The sequence below is a fragment of the Thermobia domestica genome, chromosome 1 (assembly GCF_964235325.1).
Source record: "Thermobia domestica chromosome 1, izTheDome1.hap1.1, whole genome shotgun sequence".
NCBI lineage: Eukaryota > Metazoa > Arthropoda > Insecta > Zygentoma > Lepismatidae > Thermobia > Thermobia domestica.
Genome location: NC_137454.1, coordinates 26929630 through 26948889, shown reverse-complemented (window position 1 = coordinate 26948889; position 19260 = coordinate 26929630). Strand labels below are relative to the sequence as shown.

Below are 19260 nucleotides of genomic sequence, written 5' to 3'. Positions count from 1 at the left end.
TCTCGTTTCCGAGATATAGTCCTATAAACATTGATTTACCAAAAAAGTACGAAAAAATACGCACTTTTTCATTAATTTCTATTTTTTTCTCACTACACAGTACAAAGAAAATTTGTATGTCTTAAGTATTGAAAAGACAACATTCCAACAATTCCAACGAGGTACGACAATGCAGTATAAGTTTTGACTGGACGTCACGGCAGCACCGCGAAGTCAGGGGCCTATCTTTATGAAATGGATAATAAAAGTACAGACCAACCTGAGTGTACAAATACTTTCTTTCGGAGTTATAGGCTACCAAAAACATATAAATAAATAAATAAATAAAAATAAAAAATAAAATAAAATAAATAAGTAAATAAATAAAATAAAATGAACTTGAAAGTTTCATAGCTTCAAAGTTATGGGACCTACCGTAGTCGGGTCAAAACTTCACTTAGGAACTAGTATGTGTCCTATCCAAAAATACATGTTTCAGAATCCTGAGGTACTTCCGCAACAATTTTTATAGAGGGAGTTGGTGAGTACTCCAAATTATATGCCCGTAGCTAAAGTCCCTCCATAAAAATTATTGCAAGAGTACCTTAGGATTCTGAAACATGGATTTTTGGAAGGGCACAGGGCACATACTAGTTCCTAAGTGAAGTCTTCACCCGACTAAGGTAGGTCCCATAGTTTTGGAGCTATGAACCTTTATAGTTCATTTTTCGTTTCAGGCAGTCTATATCTCCGAAAGGAAGCATTTGTGTATCTAGGTTGGTCCTATACCTTTTGTCTTATCTTGGTGTTAGGAGTAATTCCCCAAACGTTGTTTTGAAACACCTATATATGTACTTCGAGTTCAATATTTCTTTTTCATTTCACCTTTTCATATTTTTAACTTTTTAACCTTTTCCATTCTTAAGAAACCTGATGATAGGGACCGTCTACTTCGAAGACGCTACACTTAGTTCTGGGAATTACTGCGGTGAGTATAAAGCATTTCATTTTACTTGCTTCAGTCTTTCTAAAAACTTAATTATCAGCCTTCACAGAATAGGTACTTAGGTATTGCCTTTTGTTAGCCATTTATTCTTGAGAATGACGCTCTCTCTCAGAGAATGCTTGTATTAAAAGAGGAAAGAACAAAATTTATTACAAACAGAAAAAGAAAACATGAATCGGGTGAATTAAATATATTTCATGTATTTTACACCTCTGAAAGCAAAATAAAAAAAATGACATTTCAAATACTACATTGTTGCTGAGAAACTCTCTCAAAATCATGTTTGTTTGTTTTATTTTGCTTGAAAGCAGCAAAGAATATAAATAGGGTTCTCTTCTGATGCTCAGGTGATCAGGTACCGATCGATTCGCATCAAAAAAATAAACGAATAACTGATGGGCCATCACTACACATCGTATAAAAATCTCACTTTCAGTTTAAACGTGAAATGGACAAAAATACAAACATCAAATGCATTGTTATATTATATATTATTATATACGATCAATTTCATTTACAAAATTATGGAAATAATACATCTGATTAAATCAATGGCGTTGCTTCCTTTTTTAAATAGTTCTTTATATTATGGATATACGAATTATTTGTTTTCTTTATTTTAAATTAATTTACTTGCATATGATTAAGGATACGTCATTAATTATCTAATTCCGACTTCTGGCGCTCAGTACAAATTAACTATAATATCCATTATATCAAACGAAAAACTGTACAATACACTTCTTAACTTTGAATGGTATACTATTGAAGAAGTGGGGTCAAATTAAAAGTGCATAATTCGTTATTCTATTCTGATATTGAACACAAGTAATGTATCAAATATACCAATTCGGAAATTTTGCAAATAAACTTTTTGGAAATAATTATTATTTCAGAGGAATATTTGTATGTTATGTTACATTTTTTCACCTTTCTTCCATAAGTATCCATTATAATTGTAATTATATTTGTAGACGATGAATTTTAAAATTAAACCTAATTTAAATCATTTTCAACTTTAAGAGCTCAATGTATTTATTACTTGCAACTGTGAAGCATGAAATCTTTATAACGGATTGAAAACTGAGGGTAAGATAACAATTTGCTAGCCATATTTTGGGTCAACTCGTTTCAAGTCATACAAAAGCAAAGTATATTAAAATATTAGACTTATTACTTGTAGTTTTGTAGTTTTCAACAACTGTAGTTCATTATTAAATACCAATGTTATGAAGAATACATTTTTTTTTTTTTTAAGTTACAAGACGTTTTACAAAGAAATCAAAAACATATTTTCGAACTGTCTTGATATTACTGCTGGCATTATTTAACATTTTTATAAATATGAAGTACTCATAACTGTCACAAACTATGCAAGTCACAATTTCAAGTATGACCTCTATCTTAAGAAACTTTATATATTATCTTTGACAATAAAATCACGATTTTGTCTAAGAAATGAAACGGCATGACAAATTGCGCCACATATTATTATGCTCTTGAACGTAGTTAAAAGGATATAAGTATTTAATTTCTATAGGTTACGATCTAAATTTGCCTATTTAATTTTGCAGCTCAACGAACTTCCAACACACGGTACTTTTAAATGGCCAATTAAATAACTGAAAGTATATGTGTAGAAAATTTTTAGAACCATGCACTTTGTTTGATCCCTATATATACACTCAGAAACGTAACATCGTTTTAGCTTCATATTGTATTGAGAGTTTCTGGTACTACGTTGACTGTCTAGTCAAGGTTGATATTTAACAAGCGAAAATAACATATTTACAAGTTCTTTTTCCTATTATCTATTTTCACTACTCATAGATCAATGGCAAGAATACAAAAATAAACGTCTGTATACCTACAAGCGCATATTTGTACTTGACTATTCTAAAACTTGGATATTACTGAACTTTGACGGGAAGATCAATAAAGTTTCACACAATCATGGATAAAATGCTAATTAACGAGTTACACTGGAATGTTATATTCATTCATTATTTTTCTGGTTATGAGGATGTGTTTGACAAGTATGTTTGACTACATATATAATCACTGACAATATTTTACATACGACTGAAAATGTGGAGAGTTTATGGACCAATGAAAAGTATGGCATTTTCAGCCTTTTCTTCGGCTTTCGTAAACTACTCAAAACACGAATGAAAATAAACCTAAAAGCAAAAAAAGAAAACTTGTATTCTTATTTGATTAATAGAGAGTGAACACCATTTAGCGGACATTTCTAATTTATCTTCAGAATTGGAACACATACAATTGAGTGTTTCTCAGGAACCAAAAACTGTTTTGCACCAACACCTGAACATTTTGCTACTGGTATCAATGATCATGGTCCTTTCTTTTATTGTATTAAGTAATCTTTACTCATGAAGATTGTTTATGTTTATAAACATTCATGTTTGAATTATCTACGCAATACGAAAAAAGGCGAAAATATATTTTCTTATTTCTTCAGGTTAGCGTCCAAGTGAGCCAGAAGTCGGTATTTCAATATCTACAAGTCTACAATGTTCCCTGGTCATACCTACGGGAAACAGTTCTGCCACAAGAAAAATTAAGAAAACGTAAAGTTGTAGAAGTTTTATACAGTTTGGTAACTCAAAACTAATATACAATTTTCTCTCTTTATGTTACTACTTAAGCTCCTGGAAAAACCAACCGTCTGTTATTGTCTTTTGTGAACTCCTACCACACTTGACAGACGCCAAACATGGTAGACGACAACCCAACGTCATTTAGCGAACAGGACAGAAATTGACAGAATAATTCAATATTTCTTTTATACATACAGTGTATATATATATATATGGCACGTTCTTCAATAACGTACATAACAATTATCTTCTGGTCTTCTGAAAACATGTTGCACTTTTAGTCTCAGGTTTGGAAGCCTGTAGGAGTTTCACATGTAAAACATAATATAACATTCAGAAGATTTTGGTATATAGTTTTATGTATTTTGGAAGAAAAATAAGTTGCAGCATTTACACTAAGTCGGCGTTAAGTCTGCACAAATCATAAAACTTAGTACAAAGCCTATTTTTTCTGTCTTCCTATATGCTTTACCATAACTTATATGCTGTGCAACAGAGAAACTGTACAGTATGTGGGTATCAAAAAGTAATATTCGTGCCAAATTCTCTTCTACCTTTCGTACAAACGAAATGAAAATCTTGCCAATATTATGTCGAACAAAAATTTGTTATTTTAGAATTCAATACAGTCATCCTTCAACAATATATGAACGAAACGATGCCACAACCATCACATCCCAGATTTTCAAGATAAAGTTACGGAACCAAAAAAATGCTGTATATACCTAATTACCTGCCAAAAGCAACTTCCTATTTTTTCCCTTTCTTTCTTTATTGCTTCTTTTTTTATCCTTCTTATCTTGGAAGTTTTTTGTTGAAATACACAACAATTCTTTTGTGATTAATCGCAATGTCTAGTTTTCTTTTATACCAGAAAGTGTTAAAAATTAACTTACCATCCTAGAACAGAAAGAATGGCGAAAATGCGGCAGTAATTTCTTTTCTTAAGACGATGTTTACAGTTGAGAATTACCACACGACTATGTTATGATGTTATAATGCCATCCTGTGTATTCTAAGCTGCTAAAACTTGTACCACTATTCCATACACTTTAATTCTAGGATATGTTACAACTTCTTTGTTTTACAGTTTAGAAAAGCTGGTAACAAAAAGAACGAAAATACAGCTAATTTTACAAGGATTGACTTAAGATCGAGCTACAAAAAAGTTGATGTAATTTTATCATTAAATATCCGTTTAAATTGTCTAATTAAGTTTAGTTTAGTAATCACTTTAAACAGTTTTAATTAGGTTGGGACAAAATCTGAATAATTTAGGTTGAAATATTATTTTATGATGTGTCCAAATATATAATTATGTATCAGCTGTTAATACTTCCCTGAAATGGCAGTACTTGTGATAATTTATATGTATTGTATAAAGCGTGTACAAGAAGTACAACACATCGCCATGGACAAAATAACAATTAAAAAAAAAGAACAGAGATATAATGTACAAACTTATTTGTAGATAAACAAAAATGAATTATAAAAGTGCATAGCTTAAACACCCTTGTGAACAAATAACCTTGATTGCTTCTTCTTTTGAAATGTGTTGAATCGTGGCCCCGACAGTGCTTAAATGTCTTCTTTCTTAAACGAAATGTCTAGTTCAGTGTTCTTCCATCTTCGAAACAGTGGTAACCATTGCTACAGGAAACCTTAAAAGTCTAGGAATAGTTATGCGAAGCAAAAATGTAAGTTCAATTTTTGCTGACAACACGAATTCCTTCCTTTTTTCTCTCTCTTTAATATACAATTGTGACCAGATGAATTGTGTATTTTGTTACCAACTTGTCCTGTTGTTAAGAAGTCTGCACAACATAAATATACGCAAGAAAAACTGAACCAAGAACAAATACATATCAAAGAGTTTGTTTCTTTTGGAAAAGTGTTACAAAAATGACTGACAGCTGCTAGCTCTGGTAGCCAGTCATGTGGCAGTTTGTTGTTGAGTTGGAGGAGTTGTCTGAGAAGAGCAAATCGAAAGGACCAAGTGTTCAACTTGTCCGCTGAGATGATGACAAAGGAAGCCTTGTATGATTTGGCCAACACACAACAACAGATACTAGAAAAGTCCTTTCTTCTTTTTGTTCTTCTCTTTGCCGTCCACTTGTCTACAAGAGAACAATTAAAAGAAACTAATTACTAAATTCACAACAGACACACATATATAAATTAGTAAGTAGTTATATTCAAATGAGAAAAAAAAATATCTCAACCTTTTTATCTATTGTTATAGGTACGCCTTTTCCCCCCCATATTTACGAGTTCTGATGTACAACTCGAGTTATTTTACAATTTTAAAATACATGTAAATCAAAACTGAAGAACGTACGAAGGGGAAAATATTGTTATCTTCGTGGTGAGTCGCTGAGTTATATTTTACTGCGATATTTCACACCTTGCAGTTTACATTTTCCTTTCTCTGTGTTACTTCTTCAACCGCTACATATTCATATTGTTTCTCTTGTATACGGGGAAAAAATAGCTTCAGCACTTAAAACTAAAATTACGTAGATTTGTACGCCTATCCTCTTCTAAGAATTGATGAATTGTACGTAGAACATTTTGCTATGAACGTATGGCAGCTATGTCGGTTAATTTCTCTTAGGAGAAGGATAGGCGTACTCATCTACTTAATTTTAACTTTAATTGTTGAAGTAATCCTTTTTTCCCGTACACATGAGGGAAAACATGAATAAGTATCTATTCAAGAAATAATCCAGAGAAAAAGTCTGCTGGAAAAAGCAAACGGAAGGTTTGTGAAATATTGCAGCAAAATAAAATCCATGACAACACACAGGCAACAATATTCACTCTTAAAAATGCATACGTTAATGTACTGAAGAACGCAGTTCTCTAGAACATAAGAAACTTTGCTTTCACACGAGCAATGGGATGAACTAATCGACATTTACTCACACCAACCATATCCCTGAATGGATGCGAATTCAACGAAAACTGAGAACAAGAAATAGTGCGACTCAGTGCTAACCATTACGTCACCCCACCCTCAACAGCCACACAAATTTTAATCCTGTGGTAGATGATCAAGTACTGCATGGTACTGCAACTCCTATTGTACTTAGACAACCCAGTGAATATACTGTAGAGTATTAATGAATAGCCATGGTTGAGTTCGATCTCTTACATGTATCACTATTATTTTTAGCTGAAAAATATCACATAATAACGTGATTCAGTTGAATATGTTAAAATGGAAAGAGATTTCGACATGTTATTTTCAGCTATTTCATAGTACTCCCTATCATTGACATACGCAAAACAGGGATTACCATCCTACTCATCAACAAGATAGTGAGAAAAAAAAAAAAATCTTGGGCATTTTCCTGGATGAATTTAATTTTTCTGCAATTAGTATTACATACTTTCATATTTTCAAATGTTTGACCATTTTCACTCTTATAAACAAAAATTTATGTAAAGTGACCTTCAGTATATTATATAAGCTACGTGCATTACAACATGTATTTAAAATCTATTATTATTATGAGCAACATGAACTTGGATGCTTGAACCTTCTTCCTTGATAAAATTCTACGTACACCCCTGCTTTCTGTTCTATAAAGTTATGATTTCCAATTGGTAAACTGTTCTTATTATACTATTCTGATTTTTTCTTTTTCAAATGATTCTTCATTTTCAGTAATTGTCTGGAAAAGGCAGATATTGAGAGAGTCAGGCCTTTCACAAATTTTACATATAGATAAACACGAAAACGGATCCAAGGAGTGAGATATAGCTCCCTCCCCTGAGTGGTACAATAAAGTTGTAATTTATTGTTTTAATAATCAAAAATTTTATAAGGAAATCTAGTATTACTACAATAAATAAGTAACTTTAATACGCCCATAAAGCTTCCAATGGTACAGGTGCATTAACGTACCTCTTTACATTTGAACTATTGTACCAATTTTGCCCCCAAGAACTTCATAGACCCAAAATATATAATGAAAAGTGTTTATAGACTATGTTAAATCGAAGCTTTTAATCCGTACTCGTTGCACCCAATCCTGCTCCCTCTTAAAATGAGAAATCCACATTTTGTGCCTGAAGACGTGAACTCCAGTATGACATTAAACTTTGAATAAATAAGTAAATAAAAATAAAATAAAATAATAAATAAATGTGGAAAAGTATTACCAGATACTAGAATTGTTAGCTTACACGTAAAGAACTAATTTTTATATCACAGCAGCTATGCCAACGACGACTTATTTCTTTTAAAATGCACACAGGATCCACATATTTTCTAACGAAATACCTAATAATCCTCGACGTAGCAGCAGTTTATGACCTTAATTCAAGTACTTCACAATTAATTTAATACTTCACAGCTAAACAATATACTATAACTGGTGTTGCATCATTTCTAACGAATAAGGATTAAATTTAAACACAAATTATATTAGAAATACCCTGAAATTGCTTTGTTTCATTCAAACTTTTTTATCCAGAGGGTATTAACATATCACTTGAATGTGTTGTGTACATCCTGAATATTTTATGCATCATATTAATTTTTGATTTACTAGATTATGATTCCCCTTTACTTTTAACGATCAGCTAAAAATGATGGAATGAATACATATACTGCAGATGTGTGTCGCACTTTGGACTTAAAAAAGTTAACAGATTTCGTTACTTGACCTGTTTAGTTTTTATACGTATAGCCGCTTCATTTATCGATATATCTAATAACAATTCATAATCATCGTTGTTTCTATGCTAACAACTTATAATATGAGAAAAGAAATCATATAATACCAGTATACAAATATTTAGAATTAACAACCTCTTAAAATGATGAATGAGCAGGTTAGATAGTAAATTTTGTCGAATCTTTTGAAAACAAGTGTTCCCATATGAAGAAGACACTCCTTACATACTGCCCGAGAGCATTTCTTTAGCTCGTACCGACAGAAAAACTTAATAATAATTTTTCAATCTAGTAATTTTTTTTTTTCAAAAATATATTTTCTATAATCGTAAAGGAATGTACTGAAATTATAACTACTAAATGGGTCTTCGGCGATTCCTTTGTAGGGGTTAAATTTTCGATTCTCTGCGGTAATTACTGTCACCTATTACGATTGAATGAAACAGGTAAAATATGAGGACAAATAAGAGGAACGTTTACACACGAAAATCAACCAAGGGTTACGGAGGACTATAACTATAGTATGAAGCTAGCTGAATTCGTAAAAAATCCTACATTTACCATTTTTCTGTTACTTGTTTTTCATAAGTGAAAGAAGATAATAAAATACAACTTACCACAATCATACATAATGTTATTCTACAATAGAAGATATGAACTTGAAGAATTTTCAGTATTGCCATCCACAGAAATTACAGTGTTGCCTGAATAACATTTCCCCCAAAATCTGAGTTAAGGTAGCAACTAAATGAAAGAACTCAACTGCATTTATTTCGGTATCCTGTAACTACTTTTTAAATAACATTATTATTTAATTATAATAACTGAGTGCTAAAACTATTTTGTTTATTACAAACTAAATACAACTATTATTTAAAAAGTAATTCACAGGATTACAAGACAACATGATACGTAATCCAATGCAGTTCAGTTCGTTCCTCTACTCGCTGCGTTAACTTAGATTTTTGGGGGAAATGCTATTCTGGCAACACTGTAATTTCTATAGATGGCAACACTGAAAATTCTTCAGGTTTATATTTTCTATTGTAGAATAACATTGTCTATGATTGTGGTAAGTTGCATTTCATTACCTCCTTTCACTTATGAATAAACAAGCAAAAGAAAAATGGGAAATTTTGTATTATTTTTAGTATGTCAGGCTCGTAACTAATGAAACATTTTCACGTTATTTTTTTATATATAGCGTATAGTTTGAACGCGGATCTTTACGAATTCCTTCAGTTTATTTTAAAATGATTCGTCTCTCCGCAGTCCTCGTATATTCTTCTGAAATATTGTCATTTCTTGTATAATTCATTCAATGTGTTAGGTATGACATGATTCCAGCGGAGAATCGAAAATCTGCTACTGCAAGAGAATCACGGAAGACTCTCATGATAAATGACTTTCATTACGGCTAAACATACAAACATTGCAGCTTATCAATAAATTATGAATATTTTTTTAAAAAGAGAGAATTATTATTTCCCAACACACATCTAAACTAAAACAAAATTAAAATATTTACCTGTAATTTTAAGAATATACAGCCAGCTGTTAATTTAACTCGTAATACAAAAAATCCAATTAAGGCAAGAAAAAAAATCAAAAGTCATGCAATTAACAAAACAAATACACAATTAGCATTACTATTTCCAAACGTTATTAATTAATTTTGTTTTTTAAAAAGATGATGATACTAGAAGAGACGTATTAATGCTTCTTAAGTATGTACAAAGTAGCTATTTTCGGCCAGACAAGCTCTCATTGCTGGTTATGCCAGATCTAAGAGAATTTTAGTGCCACACTTGCTTTAAGTAAGAAGCTGGAATAACAACAGAAGATTCACATTAAGCAGAAATAAAAAACAACATGCAAATACACCAAGCTGAATACTTTTGAGCAAATATGAAGAAAATATTCGCTTTTGTTATTATTGTAGTATCAATTTACTGTTCAAACTTCAAATAAATATGACAAATCAGAGAACACAGAAATAAACAAAAAATATATTTTTTCTTTCGGTTTATAAGATTCCACAGGAATAGTCTGCTATCATTTACAGCGAACATTCTAATTTTTTAAAACACAATATATTATATATATATATCTCAACATAACGGTTAATTCCAAGGATCAATGTACTATTATCCATCCGAATAGAACGTTAACTCATATCAAACAATTTACAAGTGTATTTTCTCAAAATATCCGAGTTCAGTTGAAGTGTTAAGTATTTCAAAGGTCTTTAGTAAGAAACTACCCTTTTCTGTAGTAAAATGTTCAGTCGCTGTCAAGGTAATCTTAGAATAGGCAATTACGCATATTTCAAGGCATCTTTGTATTTTTAGATTGGACTTTAACAAAAAAAACTGACCATACATGCGAATTCTGATTATCTAGTTCGTTTGCATATGTCTATAAATAGGCAAAGTTATAATCCCTATAAAGACGCATTTAGCTTATAAGTATTGTTATATGCAACTGACGTGTTGTTCACAGTACATTTGCAACAACAAATAATGCAACCATTTTCCATTACATGGATATTTCTTACACAGAAATGAAAAATTAAAATCACATGGTAATTAGGATGTAAAGCACTTCATCTTCTTTTACTTAACTTCACGCGTTAAAACTTATAATAAGCTCTGGAAATGAGACTATGTATTGGACTTCATTGTGCTTTTAAAAGTACGTAGTTTCATTGTCTCGTAATTCAAATAATATCTAAGTGAAATGAAATATTTAATCTTTACGTTCCACGGTTATGTCGGCTAAAGGACATGGTGATGATGAGAAATGAAGGAAATGGTGGTGGCATAAAGAAAGTGGGAGAAAATGGGAGAACCTCGAGGGAACCCACGCACACGGTGTTTTTCCACTACAAAGTTTACTTGGCGCGAACTGGAATCCAACCAAGGATCCCAGGTACCAGAGGTGAACGCTGTACCACTGAGCCACCGCGGCCCCTAATCCCTAAGTGCCTTACCATGCTGGAAAACATATGTTTCCAGGAACTGGGACAGAGACCACGAGCAGGAAGCACATATGTTAACCATTCGGCTATACATAAACATTTTCTTCTCCTTTCTTTTAAAGATCAGTGATAGAAATGCTAAGGATGGGATTTTCTTTCGTTTCTTGAAACTTATGCTAACCACAAATGACAAAATACGTTTGTATTAAAGGTTCCATCCAAGGAAAAAAAAAAAAGACGTCAGCGAACACGAATATTACAGCAAAATTAATTGGTAACTGAAAAGTAAACTTCAGATTGCTACGTGTCATATGTATTGCTCTTTAATGAACTTCGATTAAAAATCAATGGCAATTGTTCAAAGTACAACAACAATGAAAGAAAAATAATACAGAGACAAGACAGTCACAAAAACTAAAAGTTAACTTTCAGAATATTTTCCGTTTCGACGGCTGAAAGTTTTTTTTTTTTGGGGTGGGGGGATTCTGAATTTAAAAAAAAAAGAAAAAGAAAAGAAAATCCCGATTTCACACGTCTTTACTCGATTGAGGTGTACCAGAACGTGAATGACAATGAAATGTCTGTAAAAAGAAATACGATGAAGTTAGTGGGATTCGAGTTTTTACCATGCTAAAACCACAAAAGTCAAACAATAAACGTAAATAAAAGATGATTCGGAACCGCTCTCCCACTTTGACACCCATTTTCAAAAATAGACTTTTCACTACATTAACGCATACCGGTCTACCATACAACACTACACTGTCATTAATCTAGTTAAAATTACGTAGTATATTCTTGTGCTTAAGGACACATCTAAAATACGGAAAACTAACAGTACCTAGTGTTTAATACTAAATTTTGTTTTGTCCTTAACGCGAAAGATCTTGTACACTGTAGCTGGGACAAAACATAATGCAAATAGGTATAACCGATTTATTACTAACACTAAAATTATACGGGCGCATGAGAGGATGATTCAAATTAACAAAAACTTTGCTACTTACCAATGAATCCTCCCCTGGAAAGCCTAAGTATTTTTCATACGTTTTGCCGGTTCCCTCTTCAGCGGCAAAGTAACAAGGATAAAAACGGAAAGGAGATAAAAGGTGTAAAACAAGGAAGACCTACTCTAGCTATAAATACTGTTACCGACTTTTGACGCACGCTGTATATCCGGGATGAGGAGGAAAGAACCGCCAGTGTGTTCATGGGAACCTTGAATCATTGTGTGCTTGTCCGTGAAAAAGGAAGTATTGAGCTGCAGGTGGAACCATGGAATGAGGCGACTACGAAAACCATTTTGCCGTCATAGCTTTCCATACAGTTGGACTATCTGCAAGTGAGATTTTCAAGATGTTACAAAAGTCCCACACCAGTCGTATGTTTGTGTATCATACCATTGAGTGCTTCAATGAAACCGGGACTGTGGATGATCGTCCGAGAACGGGTCATCCAAGCAGTGTCAGAATCCAAGCAGCCAAAAAAGCGGTAGCGGCTTCGTGTGCGGAGAATTGCGATAACGAAGCAGGGTATCATGGCCCGTGAATTGAATATTTCGAAATGGTCAATGTTCAGGTTTCTGTCCGAGGTCCATGAACTACAGTTTATCACCGACGTACAAGACATTACCTGGACGCAGACCTAAAGAAGCTGGGAGTAGTGAAACCTAGACGTCTCCTGCAGCGGTACGCCCAGAATTGTCATCGGAATATCCTTTCCACAGTTGAGAAAATATTCACCATTGAACAGTTGTTCAATCGGCAAAACAATAGGGCGTATGCATCAACCTCTCAGGAAGCCCGTAAAAAAGTTCCAAACGTGTAGAGAGCCCAGGTGATGGTGGGTGCGGGGTGAGTTATTCCGGCACCACCAAGTTGCATTTTTACGAAAATGGAGTTAAAATCAGTGGCCGAGTGTACAAAAGTACCGTTTTGGAGCCTATTGTTAAGAAGTGGAATATTGTTTCACAACTAACCCTGAACTTTCCTGCGGGATTCTGCTCCCACACACAAGGCTAGGTCCATTCAAGAGTGCTTCAGCGTCGTGTCCCTGAGTTCATTCCGCCAGAAGATTGGTCCAGTACAGTCCGAACCTGAACCCTATGGACTACCGACTGTGGTCAGTGCTGGAGGGCATCGTCTGCAAAGGAGACCCCACTATTGACAGTTTAAAGCGTTCCTTGTTGACAGCAGTGGCGGAGTTTCCCCTGGATGTAATCCGTTCCACCATAGACGAGTAACCACACAGACTGAGCCTGTGTCCGTGCAAAAGGTGACGATTTCGAAATATGATTAGTGCTATGTGTAGTCAATGCATGTAAGAACAACATACGCAAAGCAAATTAAAACCTCTCTCATGATAGTTGCGTTATTCAGTTTTTCAGTTGTAACAGAATTTATGGCTAGACTAGGTATATACCATTAAGTAAGTGTAACATAAAGAATGAATCCTGAAGTGTCACGAGCAGAGTAATGTGGAAAAAGAATGAAATGAAATGAAATCTAAGTTTGACGTCCCACGGTTATGCCGGCTAGGCTAAAGGAGACGGTGATTATGAGAAATGAATGAAATGGTGGAATGAAGAAGGTGGGAGGAAACGGGAGAACTCCGAGAAAACCCACGCACACGGTTTGCCCACCACAATGTTCACTTGGCGGGAGCTGAAATCGAACCCGGGACTCCACAATGTGGAAAAGGAGTAAGCTGAATCAAAGCAAGAGCGATGTCTATGTTACATCTTTAGTGCCTGATTCAAAGTATGCACCAAAGGTAGGTAACCAAATTCTACCAATGTTGCCAGTGTCCAGATTTATAGCAGGTTTACACATATGAATAAAGAACGATTCTTTAATCTTTTGTTATTTCTTTGTTTTCGCTGAACCTATTACATTAACCTATTTTATATTATGTGTATGCTGTTTTAAATGAAGCGCCAACACCGACACGCCTTCTTCTTGTAACTTTTTTGATTGTCTAATATGTTCTTTAATTCAGGAATCCAGTGTTCCGAAACGTATAAAAAATACTTAGGCTTTCCAGGCGAGATTTCATTGGTAAGTAGCCAATTTTTTGCTAATTTATTATTAACACTTTTATTATGAATTATATTAAGAAACACAAGTTCTTTTGAACATCTCCTAACCGTTATCAAAAGGAAGAAAAATGAAAGGACAAAATAATAAATTCTACCGCCTCAAGAAACATGTAAGATAACAAATCGTGGCAAACAAAATTTTATATTTTCATCTCCTTTCTATCCTATGTATTCTCTGGTAATGGTCCACTGATCACTGAAGGTGTCCAATTTAATTCTGTTTGAACGATTTTATCTATATGTTTCAAGAAATGTATTTAGTACAACTATTTTGATTTTTAAGCGCCTGACTGCGAAATTTGTTAGGGTTGGGTTTGCAATGATAAAATGCATGTTAAAACATTTTACTTATAATCTACGAAAAATGGAATATTCTAATAGAATTTATGTTAGAAAACACCCATAAATTTGAGTAAATGTGAAGAAAAAAGAAAGTTACAGCAGTTTCAAGAAGCCATTTTGTGCAAAAAGCTGTGCTCGTAAAACTAAGTATACATTCCTTTTGAGAAAGCCAGAACGTTATCCAAGCTACCGGTGCAATGAAGATTATATGTGTAATTGCGATATAAGCACCATACAATTGTACGTGAGAGCAATTAGTTGTGTTTGAACTTATTTTCGCAGTCCAATGGCGAATATTGTTCATATTCTGTCAAGATAATTCGTTCATATTACTATTGCTTCTATCAAGTTCGCTAAGTTTCTTAACGAAATCTATATACAGACGCCATCGGGTTTGAGGCCTAATCACTGTGAAATTAAAATACTGCTTATTTTACAGTAATTATATATATCTTCAAATAGATAAAAGATAATCGAAATGTGGAACAAAGGCGCCCTAAACAATATTATTTTGTATGAGGTACCGTTATCACGAGTCACCTAGTGGATTTCCGTTTGCAGCCATTTATAAATGCGAAAATAAATGCTCACTTTTTAAATGACTGGAAATCGAAAGTAAATAAGTGAGTCGTGATAACGGTATGTCATGTAAAATAATTGTCTAGCGAGCTCCTGTTCCACATTTCGATTATTTTTTTTTTTTTTAGCTATTTGAAGATATTACATAATTACTGTAAAATTAGCGGTATTTTAATTTCGCCGTGATGGGGCCTCTTAAGTAATTAAATATAATTAAGTCCTAACAAGATGCATTGACCTAATTTTCCCGTTAGTTTTACCAAAAACTATGTGGACTATTTTTTAAAATTGTTTTCTATATAAAAGGTATTTAAGAAAGAGCTAAGAAATTCAAGTGGTAGTATGATTAGCCTCATAAATAGTATTATTAATATGCCATTATTATTTTTATCAGTGATGGGCAAATAACAGCCCGCTAGCAAAAATGAAAGGAAAAAATATTTGTTGTTTTATTATTTTTTTTAAACTTCATACATAGTAGGAACAGTGCAGACGACTATAACAGTGCACCTGAGTCGTGACTTGACTTTTAACTGTAAAAATGATTTTTTTTTTTTTCAACCTTTTGGTTATCACGCCCACTCTGCAAGATAAGGTTGTTAGTACCGTGCCGATATTTAGAAAAATGCAATTTCACAGAGTTACTTTCAAATGTTCGTGGTTCAAACCTTAATAGGAATATGCACATGAAACACGAGAGAGAATTATGCAGAACAGAACAAGGATCTAATACATATATGACTTGATATAATGTAAGCATATCTTGGGAGAACCGAGCCTCGCTATTTCGGTTACCAATCGGAAGCAGATTCAGCGAACTGCCGTCTCAAGAAAGTGGAAAATGGTCACCTAAGAATGACTGTTACTTTGTCCTAGCTTGCAGTTCATCGCTGTTCTTATCAATGTGTGTCCAATTCTATACATTTTTGAATAAGAATTCGAATCTAGAATATCAAATAACTATGGGAAGCTGTCCTAGTATTTACTAGATGCTTTTATTCGTGCTGAAACAATTATTGCCTTCGTGGGAAACCGAACCTCGATATCCGGCTTGCCAATCGGATGTTTTATGATAAGCTACCTGCGACACACGATTAGTTTTCTGTCTATTACAGCCTCAAACAATAATTTATAATAAACAATAGTTTATCATAAAATACAAACCTTGATGAACTAATAATTATTTGAATCTCAATTGAGTTCCAGCCCGTGAAGGGATATGAGAGGTCAAAGACACACACACGTTCAACTGGGTGACGTATTGTCAGAGCGATAGCTCTCAATATCATCATTCATGGTTTTCTAGACTGAAGTTTTCTACCTTTTAATTAAAAGCAGCCCAGGGATGCAAAGTACAAAACTACGCTTATCCGAAGAAATTTAGTATGCTAGAAAACTGTAAATCCACATTTCTAACATTGTTTCTCTGTAAACGCATCTGCCAACAAAAAACTGCTCGTGGAAATAAACAACAATATACGGATGCCTAAGTATATACTACCAATATCTTAACTTCCACAACAAACAATATTTACCGTTTTTTAAACTTATCAATTCAACATACTTGTTTTGGACCTCCGATACGAAAACTTTTACCCACCGTGTGTTCTGGACGATGATCATCGTTATACGACGAAATAATTTGAGAGGTCAATTTCTCTCAAATTTCTGGAAAGCGAATTTCCACTATTTTAGGTGACATTGCCTTGGCTAGAAATTATTTTTCAGCTAGACTAAAAGTGAAACACTTACTACGATATGAACTGTTTTCTTTATTTTATTATTTTCATTATTGTTGTTGTTGTTTACCTTAAGGGTTTCTTTGCCTTCTACCTAGCATTTAAGGTATGCATCTTACAGAATGATAAATTCAAGTATAGATTTTAATGATACACTTTTTGCTCTTTTTGTTGGCTTTGTATCTCAGTATGTTTACAAGTTAGAATAACCGGACACCACTACTAGGAAATTATTTAGTATTTACTCCTGGAACATTCCAGATCAAACAACTGTTGCAGCTTTACCACTAAATATTGTCAAATCCAGTTTAACTATTTGAGCTATATTCTGTTCATAAGAAAACCCATACTATTCACCTAGAAATACTGTATTGTATACCTGATGCAGTGAGTGTCTAACCTAATAATGTGCCAGATATTAGTGACGGTGCTTGGAGGTATTGTGAATATCAACTGGAACTGTGGAAAGTGTCTTCTCCCAGCCAAATAAGTGGAACGCTAAAGAATAACCCTAAAGGGAAAAAAGCTTCGAGAACCACCTCATAACTTACCGGTGCCACGGACTGCCACATAACATTGTGCACTCTCTGCAGAATAGAATAACAACAGTATAAATATCTTTATACAAGAAGAAGCAGCCTGGAAGGGATATTGTTTCAGATCATAGTCAGAATTAAATACTTTTTATTCATTCGTGTTAAATTGCAATTTTTACCAAGGGACATCCTGAAATCTCATTTTCAGAGATCTCGTGATTCAACTAGGGCACTTAATAATCGCAGTATTAGAATCGACAACAAGGGCTCGAAGACAGTAGCAAAGTTTTAGGAGTACAAGATGTACTACTAGTCCAGAATTTCAATATTACACGCAATACTTGGTCAATGTTGGAGTGAAAATGCAGAAATGGACAAAAAGTACTTTTTAAAAAATGCAACATGCTTGAAAAATGTTTTTACATTGCAGGGAAGTGGTGATAGACATACAGGTAATTTAATTGAGTTGAATATATATATTTTGATATTATTTAGATCTGAACACGTTTAGGAATGCTTGTGAAGGGAAGATATTTTAATAACATGTTTTAGAAGATATTTTGACTGGCTTTGGAATTTGGCCTACGTTGTAAAGTTTTAACCCACGTCAACTGTTCGTATGCTCAAAATTTATATATTTGAGTAGTTGAGGTCACGAGAGCCCAAAGGACAGTCTTTTCTAAATAACTATCAGGTTTAATTCGCAGAAGGGAAAAGTCATAAAGGTGCAGTCTTTCAAACTTGGGGCTCCCAGATTTTCAGACTAAAAAACTGGGACACCCTATGAAAATGCTACAGTGTAGTCATACTTTTGCACTTGGTTTTGTTGAAATATCAGAATAAATAATAGGCCAAAATTACACAGAAGGTACTAATAAATGCGGTATTTGTTAAACATCGCACGAATGATATTAACTTATGTTTTAGAGAAAAAATAGGACAGTTAGAGTTTTGAAGAAAAAAAAAGTTGGAGGAGAGAGTTTATGTAAATCCGTGAATGCCCCAGGTTACCTGGGACTCCTGCTCGCACTGGAAGTCAGTATCACACCATAACATAATCGTACATCTTTTACGACTGACACTGGCACTTCAGATGATTACAAGAGTAAAAAGGAAGAAGGAACGTGCCCCACATATTTCTTCTTTCTATTTTGTAGTCTGTTATACTTTACGATCCCGGTGGTAATCACAACAGGGATCATATACATTCTACGTAGCTATTGGGGGCGTAACGCATTTAGAATGAAAAATTAAAATTTCCATGGTGGACGATATTCCTCAATGAACTTTTTATTACACTGTTTTAATATCTGAGTTAGAAAATCCTATTCCATTATTAATACTCTATTTGTACATTCATGTGGTAAAGAAATTTAACAATAATGAAAGTATGTTATTTTTATTTGTTTGCATTTATAGGTTTCTCATTATTGTTAAAAGTCCTCCAGATTTGTATGAAAAATAATGAGGTATGGAATCGTTCAAATATACTGTCCTAACATTCATCTGATGTAACTGAAAGAACTCAGAAGGGAAGTTCGGCACACAAAACCGACGCCAATACTTCATTATTTCCAAGGAAACAGACTACTACTTCCACGACAGTAAGGCAATGGTTTCCAACCTTTTACTGAACGCCTATGAAATCCTGATTTTTTATTACTAATATGAATGCTGATAGTGATTCATGAAGTGAT

The 19260-nt window shown here is 33.5% G+C and overlaps 1 protein-coding gene across 4 annotated transcripts in view; it reads right to left on the bottom strand.

Annotated features, from left to right (window-relative positions):
- Nucleotides 1-1160: 1160 nt before the first annotated feature.
- pnut (septin 7-like protein pnut) overlaps nucleotides 1161-19260 on the bottom strand; it is a 451701-nt gene continuing 433601 nt past the window's right edge. For 2 of the 4 annotated variants that reach the window (XM_081755586.1, XM_081755617.1), the window contains 2 exons: nucleotides 17579-17614; nucleotides 1161-5723 (listed from right to left, as the gene is read on the bottom strand). In XM_081755586.1, the coding sequence (XP_081611712.1) occupies nucleotides 5675-5723; nucleotides 17579-17614 (85 nt within the window). In that variant the 3' untranslated portion in view covers nucleotides 1161-5674. The remainder of the gene's footprint in view (nucleotides 5724-17578; nucleotides 17615-19260) is intronic. The other 2 variants (XM_081755609.1, XM_081755627.1) reach the window with 1 other exon arrangement.